Source organism: Rattus norvegicus, chromosome 9, assembly GCF_021556685.1.
Source record: "Rattus norvegicus strain SHRSP/BbbUtx chromosome 9, alternate assembly SHRSP_T2T, whole genome shotgun sequence".
Taxonomy (NCBI): domain Eukaryota; kingdom Metazoa; phylum Chordata; class Mammalia; order Rodentia; family Muridae; genus Rattus; species Rattus norvegicus.
This window is the reverse complement of record NC_141542.1, coordinates 105593393-105603504: the sequence shown is the minus strand read 5'-3', so window position 1 is coordinate 105603504 and position 10112 is coordinate 105593393. Positions and strand designations below refer to the sequence as shown.

Genomic DNA, 10112 nt, shown 5'->3' with positions numbered 1-10112 from the left:
TGCTGGCTGAAGAGAGTTGGGAGGGCAGGGACTATGGGTATTTCCCTCACTCCCAACAGACTACCAACCCACCAACCACACACCCCAGCCCTCCGTGTAGTCCTGAGTGACAGTGGTATCAGCAGGGCCAGGAAGGGATTGTTTCTGTTGCGTCATCCCGTCTGTCCATCTAGCTGGAATGCAGACCCTGGTGAACAGCATTCTAGATGCTAGGTGGTAACAGCACCAAATGTTTGTTTGGTGGGGACCAGGCCCAGAGCACACTGACCTGTACAGACACAGACTGTATTTGTACAGAATGACCTTCCGTTTATGCAGGCCACGTTGTAAATCTCTCACCTAAAAGAAACCCAGCACGTGTTGGTGCACCTCCTGAAAGCCTCTTTAACCCTGGCACACTCTGGTGGGTGTGATGGTCTACGTGGTACCCTGTACCCCGCAGGTGATTGTGCTGTGGGAAAGGGTCCAAAGACAGTATGATCACACCGTGCTGAGTGCTGGGCAGGCATCTCTGGGCTGGGGTGTGTCTAGGGTGGGTGTGTCTGGGTGGGTCTATACACAATGGGCGTGCCTGTGTCTGGGTGGGTGCTACCTTCTTTCCTGAACTGGGAGTGATGATACAATGTACTTAGTGTAAGAAAGCTACAGTGATGCTTTTGACAGTGATTACATTAGTAGTGAAGTTCTGGTGACATTGTTTTCCCAGCAGTCCACTGCCTTGAGGCCACTCATGTGGGGAAGGTGGGTGGGGCAATACCAAGACACACACACACACACACACACACACACACACACACACACACACACACACACACACTCTTCTCTCTTCTCCTCTCTCTTCTCTCCTCTCTCTCTCTCTCTCTCTCTCTCTCTCTCTCTCTCTCTCTCTCTCTGTCTCACCTTTGGGAACTGCCAAACTCACCCTCAGGGCCTTTCCATTCCTGTGATTGAGGTGTGGAGACACCTGTCTAGGTTCTGGGGTGCCACTTCCTGGGTTTCTGGCCACAGACTGGGGGACTAGTTCCTTCATATAAGGGTGGCCTATCTCTAGGACAAAACCTCCCTTGGGCAGTCGCTGAAGCCCCTCTTCTCTGATTTACCTTTTCTGGGAGCAGGAAGCCAATTAATTGTGACAAATGGGTACCAAGAAGACACTTCACAGAAGCACTGTATACATATTTTCTTTTCTTTATTAGAAAGAGGTCTCTACATTATAGCTACCTCTCTCCATTACTTTACACGCGTCTCCTTTTCTTCTCCCCTTAGAATACTGTACAGCTGACACAAACTCCCAAGGCAGGAAAATACAAACCAGCATATTTAACCCGAACAAGGTCGCATGAACGAACAAGCAAAGCGAAATGTCTGTGGATGGCTGAATTACAGGACAAACAGCATAAATAAAGCATCGGTCATCGGGAAACGTAAAATTATGGAATGAGGTAATATCAAAATGCCCCTGATCGGCCACCCACCTCTGGAGAAGCCCTCGCTGTGCTTCTGCCTTCTGTGTGTGGCTAGGCAGGTGAGGTGGCCTTCCTTGCCCCTACCCAGAGATGTGCCAGCGGTGCGCGGCCTTGTCTGGGGTTTCTCTTTGCAAAGAAGCTCTTGTGGCAAGAGGAGGACTCGAGGTGGAACTGGGGGAAGGGAAGGAAGAGGGAAAGAAGATGTCCAGGCCCTGTCTTCTGCAGGTCCAGCCTCAGGCTGTTGTAGAGGCCCAGCCACCTTCTGTGCTTTCCTGGGATTCGACACCCTTCAGTCCTCAGGGCTCAGGGCTGGAGGACCAGTTCTCATCTGAGAAGCTTCTCATTTTAGAAGAAAACGACCCCCTCCCCCCAAACCTCACAATGTAGGGAGGGAAAGGAATTGTTTTACATACAAGAAAAGGGTTATTTTCAACAAGAAGGTATGGCATCTTTCCCCTCTGATCACAAGGATGCTTTGAAGGGATCTCTTGCCCGTCTGTCACACAATAGCCAGGTCTCCACTCGACTGCCCTGTACCACTCTGGTAAGAAAACTGCAGGACTTGGATGGTAGGTGAGCAAGGTGCAGGCAAGAGCAGGATCTAGAAGCCCCATTTGGGCTGGCCCCAACTCAGGGCACCCTTGGTCCCTTCTCTGCATCCCGACGAGCCAGGTGGACTGGGTATCTTCTGAGCACATCAGACAGAGGGCTGCTTACAAATTCTTTTGGTGCATGCCCTTGGTGAGTTCACATGAGCACCCAGGAAGCTAAGCTTTTCTTTCTGCAAGCATCTGAGAGCAATCTCTAGTAACCACACTGACATGTGGGCTAGTGTGGACGCAGTCCTGACCCAATGGGCTACAGTGTGATCCTAGAGTGGTTGTTCCCACCCACAGTACATTAAAGGGCTCTCCTCGGGGCCTGATCCCATCCCCCCACCCACTCACACTTCTTGGTTCCTTTATGTCACCCGCAACAAGACAAAGGCCATGTAATTCCCTGCACACAGAATTTCACACCAGCCCTCCCTTTGGCGGGAAGACTCCATCATATGGCTTGATTCACGACCCCTGGGGGTCCCCAGCAGATGCCACGTGCCCAGCAAAATAAAGACAAGCCCTGAGCTGACCTCCCCTCCCTCACTCCCTGAGGCCACTTACTTTGGACCCTCGAGTGGCTGCCAGTGCTGGGTGTCCACACCCACCTAAGGCTCTCTATGGAAGAGGATGGCCTCAGTTAAGAACGCTTTGACGAGACAGGAGCAAACCCAAACTAAATACTCTTCTTCTACAGGAAAATTGGCCTCTTGAGATGAGGGACAGGAGGCCAGCTTCCCCAGGGACCCTCAGTGTGCACACCTGACCTGGATCTGCTAAAACTTAAGATGCAAAGCCTTGTTGGCTGTCTAGTTATCCATGGCGAAACGTTCTCTCTCTCAACTCTGACCCAGGGTCTAAACCACTGTTTAAAGGGCAGCAGGTACAGACACTACCGGGAGTTTCAGCATCTGGAAGAGACCGGTTAGGTCAGGACTTCTAAGTGGGAGGAGTCTTCAAACACCCCAGATGTTGTCTTTCCCCATGAAGTGAGAGATAAGCCCTGACTACTCCGGGTGCTGGGATCTCTAATCAGCTGTCCCTGCTTCTTGCTTCCAGGGGTGGGACTAAAAGCCTGGGGTCTACTGCTGAGTGGTACCAGCAGAGGAGCCAGCCCCTCCCCTCCCCACCTCTCAAGAAGGAATGTGACATTTTGGCTAAAAGACCATCCACTTTGGCTGCTTTAAAGAGAAGGGTCCCAAAGAGACCAGACAAATAGCTGGGCCATGTGGTTCCCTTAGACCTGATGTCTTGGTCCTGCAGTGTACCAGGCACACGTCTTGGCGTGCTGCTGGCCAGGGCCTGGCAGAAGTAGGGCCATTTAGAATGCACGAGAAGTAGAAGAGAAGGTGGCATATTGGACACCAATGGCCCTGGAGGCTTTCTGGTGAGTGACAAGGGAAAAATCGCCTCCAGCTGTGCCCTTCACAACAGAAGCAATGGGGGATAAATTCTGTTTTATTTTTTTTTAAAGGAAAGATGTTCATCCGTTTCACATTTCTTCAAATTCCTTCCTGCTTTTCAATTTGTTTGCTTCAAAGTCATAAATACAATCCTGGGGGAGTTCTAGCAAAGCCTCAGGGACCTTGTAGGCTGTGAAGAGACAGGCGAGTTGAGGAGAGCCCACCAGAAAGCAAGGGCCTGCCTCTCAGGGAGGTCAGCCTCTCAGGAGTTTGGAGGCTCTGATGGCACAGTTTCCAGCTGTGCTGTTGTGGGGCATCTGCAAGGAGGGGTGGAGACTGACCATCTCAGGCATGAGACAGCCCAAATGACGGGAGGAAGGGCAGAAACCTTGGCAACCAGGAACGCAGATCAGGCTCAGGGCCAGCAGGTCTCTGACTCACCAAGTTCAGACACAAACTCACTGTGGGTCTTGACAGAGGGAGGAGGATGTTACAGGGTGCCCTGGGGTTCACCCTCTCTGGCTAAGCTTCTCAGGGGACAGAGGCAGTAAAGCCGAAGGGCTGAGGTGCTATGATGCTCAAAGTTAATGGGGACAGGGAACTGACAGTGTATGTATGCTCCTTTAGTGTGTGCCTGTGTGCGTGCATGTGCATGCTTGTGTGTGTGTGCGCGCGCGTGTGTGTGTGCACATGTAAGCACCCCAGCAGTGCAGGGAGAAGGAGGCTTGGTGAGCCAATAGCAGAGGTATGAGGTTACAGGAGAGGAGGCTCATCTTAGGCTCGAGTGATACTTGGGGATGATGGGAGAGCAGTGCTTAGCTCTTTGTAAAGCCAGACAAACCATTAGAGGGGCTTTCTCAGCATCAGGAGGCTTCCCTTCCTCCCCTGACACTTCACAGCCTGGGGGAGGGTGTCAGAAGCCTAGCAGAGGTAGCCCCAGGTGAGTCTGACATGTGCCTGGTTCTATCACTGCCTCCCCAGGACGAGTGACGACAAATCACAGGCCTGTTTGTGGCTGGCCCCAGCTGGGAACTTCTCAACAAGAGAGGAAATTCACCCCAAATATGAATGGACTCTGTACTGAATGGACTCTGCAGTGGGCTATCCCTTCCCGGAGCCCCTCCCTCCTGGCACGAGAGTGGCCTCAGCTCTAACAGTGTGTCTGTAATGAGAACTCTTGAGTCCACCACCCCAGCTCTTTCTACTTCCTTTCTTGGTTTTAGTAAGTCCACCGTGCGACTATCTTATTCTGATATGCTCTCTAAAAAGCGCTTCGCATTAGGGGAAGTGTTTGGTACTGGGGCTGCCATCCTGTCCCTGTTTTTCCCAGCCTTGGTGTCAGCATGAAAATGGGAACAAGCAGATCATTGCTGAGGGAAGGACCTGGTGTGAAACAGAAGCACGGTTAGGCCACGTCTCTCCTTTATCAGCACAGAGAACCCTGGAGGCCCTGCTGCCACCCTTGTATCTGTTGCCGAAACTCAGGCTTATGAAAAAGTGGGCAATCCTTGGGCAGTTCAGCACGGCAAACACTGGCAGGGGAGGGGTCATGTGTTCTGAGGAAGAACTGATGGTGTCAGAGCGACCTAGGGAGGGAGGGTGGGAGGGAACCAGAGCAAGCAACTGCGTATTCAGGCAGCGGAGGGTGATATGAAACAAGGAGTCATTTGGGAAAATATCATATTATAAACACACGGTAATATGTACACACTCATATACACCCCGAAGAGAGGCCTCACAAAGGAGTCCGTTTCCTTTCCGAAGTAGGCTCCCCTATGATAGAAGCACTCCTAGTGGGAATTAACTACACTGAAATAATTTAAGAATTTATAGTCTATCTGTGTTCTCTATAGAAGTCTACGGTAAAGGCTACGTGTGCGGATCACAGGGTCAGATGCTGATGCATTCTTCAAAAAATAGGTAGGCAATGACAGCTTGCTTTCTCTATTCACATTTAAAGTAACGACACAGTGATGGATAGCAGGAGGAAAAACCAAATGCACGGCGCAGGCGCATGGGGCTGAGCTCAGGGGTCTCAGACCTGTGGCTTCGCATCTGTGACATTTCTGGATACTGGTCAGTTCCGGCTGTGGTGAGCCTGGAGATCTCCACGAGACACTGCCCACATCTAAATGCTGTGTAAAGCTTTACTTTTGTTCCCATCTACTTTAAATTTTTTTTTTTTTTTGTAAAAAGTTAAAGAGGAGGAAAAACTCTTACAAAATAGAAAGTTCAGATATATAATCGTGAGGAAGCTTCTCCACAGGATGCCTGCCGGTGGTGGCTTTGCCCAGGGTCCTGTTTTCCAGTGTGATGGCCTTCTCCCTGCCACACTGTCACGGGAGCTCTCTGGCAAGGCTGCCCCAACTTTTCTTAAAAACTAAATAGTGTCACGGTTCGGTGCTCCTGTCTGACCACCGTGCTGAAGGTGTCTGGCATCTGATGCCCCCTGTGCCCCAGGATGGCAATCTGTGTTAGAGCCAGACAGCTGGACCGTGTGTACGGCGTCTACGGACTCTCCGGGGCGAGCTGTGCCAGAGAGGCTAGCAGCTGCTTACAGGACACCTTTGTGGGTGTTCTGGCGTTTCGAGAAATCACCCCTTCTTGCCACAGCCCCTTGGTTTGGTTGGGAAGGACGGTCTCAGCTCTAAAACCTGGGATGAGGGCTCATGCGTGCCTTCCTTCCCACTCTTCTGCCTCTCTCCTTCCCCTCCCCCCTCCCACTTTAATAAGCAATTTGTGCCACCGTCTTATTCTGATCCGCACCTTTTAAAAAGCTGTTTTTCAGATTAATGGTAGTTTGCTGCTGGGAGCACTTCTCATGGACAATGATCTGTAACCCTCTGATCTCAACCAGTTGCACCTTATTAGTTCCCATCCAGCTCAATTGATAAATCAACATGGGTGCCATTTGTCTGTGCAAAAATCAATGCATATTTATGAACTTTTATTCAAATAGATTTTCACACATCTTATCTACGACAGAAACCTGGGTGATTCAGACTTTGTGGATCGGGAGTGGCTGAGGCCTGACACATCCGTTGTGGCCAAAGTACGGAAAAAAAAAAATCTCTCAGGAAAAAAAAAATATCCTTTTACGTATTTACTTAGTTTTGGAACACATTTGAAAGCCGTTGTCAGCTGAATTCATTATTTCTTTTAGAATTTCCAAGTTGCTCTTTATTTACTTTTTTTTTTTTTTTCCATTTTGTTTTTGCACCAAGAAAGGGGAATGGAGTCAAATAATACCCGGCAACTGATTTCCTCTCTTTGGACTGAAAAATTAAACAGATACTAAATTATGACAGTGAATTTGGGAAGGAGGGCTCCGAGGGCTGGAGAGACACGTCTAGGGTAATATGATGCTGCTAGGCGCACGGCAATCATATCGTGGCAATCACCGGAGCGTGCCGTGTAACTACCTCCTCGGCTAATATGCCTTCTTCCCGGTGATGACTAATCACGTTCTATTAAACAGCGGTAATGCTGGAGGAACTCGACTATACAAGTGTAATGAAGCCAGTATTCTCCCTGGACAGATTAGCTACAACTGATTTGACACCTACCATCATAGGGGCTTCAGACCTGACAAACTGTGCTTGCTTCTGATTTATGCCGTCAAGCTCCCCCGAGAAGACGTGAAATCCAAGCCTCCTTTTTGGTCGAGGCGAAATGTACTGATGTGCTTAACTGCCAGTTAGGGGACGCTGCCCCTTCTCCTTGCTGCCCCTCCCCCCGCTCCGTCTCCAGGCCACTGGAACAGGGGTCCCCCGTTGTCGTGTGCTATCCTCAAAGCCGGGAGGTGGTCGGTCCCTCCTACGTTGCTTCCGGAGGGTGGGAAAAGAGTTCCGTTCTATAGCCTGCAGCCTCTTCTCCCCTTGAGGATGTCCAGGTTTGGAGATTTCGGGTGGGGTGAGTGAGTGGCAGGTGGGTGGAAGGCGTCCACCAGGAAGAGGGAGGGAACTGAGAGACTCACGTGGTGTTGCAACTTCCGGAGCAGGTGGGCGGGTAGAGTGTTGGCTGAGCTCAGATGACACTGGGCGCCCTGCCGCTACTGTTGTTCCTGCTGTTGTTCTTTCTAGACAGGTTGGGGGTAGCCATGAGCACAAAGCGCTCGTCGGGGCAGCCATACTGTAGAAGCACGTCGATACACTCCTGGCTGGAGGCCTGACGGGCATAGGCCAGTGCTGTGTTCCCGTGGGCGTCTCGGGCCATGACGTCCACCCCGTACTGTAGAGGCAACAGAGCACAAGTTAGTGTCCCTGGGAATTTAAGGATGGGCAAGGATTGCACACAACCTCAGATCTACATGTGCATGGAGCCGGGATAGACACTTGGTGACTAAGGAGCTAAAAACCAATGTTCCCATGTTGTTTGAACAGGCTCCGTCCCTGTTGTTAGGTAAAGACCAACCCCCCCCCACCCCCACCCCCCCATCTCACAAACAGGTCAGAGGACTTCAATTTGGCTTTCTAATCGTATATACATGGAGAAGGCAGAAAGATGGCTGGGAGGGTAAAGGTTCTTGTCAAGACTGAAATCTGAGTTTTGATCCATAGAGCTTACGTTGTTGAAAGACAAAATGAACTTCTGCAAGCTGTCCTCTGACAGCCACAGGACTGCTGTGTCACATGCGCACACAAGCACGCACCCATGCACACACATAAGCTGCATTGGATCCTGTCACCAGAGTGGACACAGAGGTACTAGTGGCTGATATCCTGGAGGTGTTTTTAGGAAGCTGCCTACGAAACGTTACTGTATTATGAAAATAAAAATCCAAAGGTTTGGCAAAGGGACTCCTAGAAGTCATTCAAATTATTTATGTCCCCTTTCCCCAAGAAGATAACAATGAGAAACAGTTTCTATCACCCCAAAATGTTTGACTTGAGAGGCCGTTAGAAAGACACTTGGGGACCTCTAGCAAATGGGCATGTTTCATTTCTGCTCTGCACCCAGCCTCTCCCCACCCCCTCTCCCCGCCCACTGTTCTATACCCCCAGGCAGGTAAGTCTAGATGGAAAGTTCTAATCCTGCTAGGGTTGGCTCTCAGGGTCGGCCTTCTATAGGAGAGAGAGGTCAGGAGAATAATGCACTCTGACCCCACAGAGACGCCACCCTCTGCTGGGCATGTGGTGGGCACCACAGCCACTTACCCAGATCAGCAGCTGAACCAGGACCACGTTGCCCTTGCGGCAGGCCAGGTGCAGGGCCGTGCGACCATCTCCTTCCCCACAGGTCTCATTCACCTCATCCCGTGACCCGTGTGCCAGAAGCAGGATGACAGTCCGCAGGTCTTCCTCAGCAGTGGCATGTAGCAGTTGCTGGCCCAGGGAGAACTCTGTGCATGGCAGTGGGGCCAGGAAGAGTTTCTGCTCATACTTGGCCCGAATCCACCGTTCCTTTTCTTCCCTGCAAGAAGTCACCACGCAGGTATGCGTTAGAGTTGAGGCTGGAACCTCTGCTCTGGCAGTCGCCATGGTTAGGAGGCACAGGAAAGGAGCAGCGAAGGTCTCCTCTTAGAATACGGCCCCCTTTGTGGGTGGGTGGGTGTTTGATTCATGGTTCCAGAACTGGTATCCCCCTGCCTGTATCCTCTACTCCCATCCCAGTTCCAGAGCCAGAACCTCTGGGCGTGGTTTGCAAGCTATTGTAGAGGCTCCCATAAGCTCTGACTTGGGAACACAGCCTTATCTGCCATGCAGGGCCTGGGGGCCTGCATCAGTGAAAACAAACACAGGCTCTGTAGCTTAAAGGCTTGGGCTTTCTGGAAGGAAGGAAGGAAGGAAGGGAGGAAGGAAGGAAGGAAGGGAGGGAGGGAGGGAGGAAGGAAGGGAGGGAGGGAGGGATCCCCCAGAGAGATGTGCTTATATTGACTAAAAAGAATGGTCCCAGGTGAACTGACTCTAGTGCTGGCAAGTGAACAGGGCTAGGGGTAGGGCAGCAGAGGTACGGTGTCCCTTTTGCTCCTAATTCCCCACTAGTCTGGGATGAAGGCACGGGCGAGGGTCTCCTGTCACTTCCAGATGAAGAAAACAATGAAGATTCACACAGGAATCTGTCATCTCTTTGGAGACTTGGGAAAAGCTTAAGGGGGAGGGTGCAGAATGTTGATCTCTGATGGGCCCAGCCTCAAGGGGAAAAAAAATGGGCAGCCTCTGAGGCCGGAGCAAAGCTAGGGACAAGAGGGCAGGGTGAAGTTGGAAGGCTGTGGGCTCTGCAATCAGGCTGAGCCCTGGTGATGCGATGGACAGTGTCTTGCTTCCAGCTCCTTCCACGACCTGGAGACTAGGAGCCTGGGGCCTGGCCCTCCCCCAGGGCCTACCTGTCAGGGAAGTACTGCAGACTAGGAGGAAGGGGTGGAAAAGGAAGAGAGGAAAGACCCACCCCGCTCCCAGGGCTCTGTGTTTGTATTACGTAGATCTAGAAGGTAGGCCTGCTGGGCACAGTGAGGTGAACCTTTAACGGGGAGGCAGAAGCAGGTGGATTTCTGTGAGTTCAAGGCTAGCCTGGTCAACATAGTGAGTTCCAGGCTAGCCACTGGTACGTAGTGAGAGGGCCCTGTGAGCTGCCTGTAGGCTCTGGGATAGTTAGATGTGGGTGCAGGTTTCTCAAAACAAAACCAAACCAACCAAAGCAAAAAACAA

The 10112-nt window shown here is 51.3% G+C and overlaps 1 protein-coding gene across 29 annotated transcripts in view; it reads right to left on the bottom strand.

Moving 5' to 3' along the window:
* Positions 1-1172: 1172 nt before the first annotated feature.
* Positions 1173-10112, bottom strand: part of Agap1 (ArfGAP with GTPase domain, ankyrin repeat and PH domain 1) — a 435485-nt gene continuing 426545 nt past the window's right edge. For all 29 annotated transcript variants that reach the window (NM_001401593.1, NM_001108230.2, XM_087566482.1 and 26 more), the window contains 2 exons: positions 8622-8877; positions 1173-7695 (listed from right to left, as the gene is read on the bottom strand). In NM_001401593.1, coding sequence (NP_001388522.1) covers positions 7492-7695; positions 8622-8877 — 460 coding nt within the window. In that variant the 3' untranslated portion in view covers positions 1173-7491. The remainder of the gene's footprint in view (positions 7696-8621; positions 8878-10112) is intronic.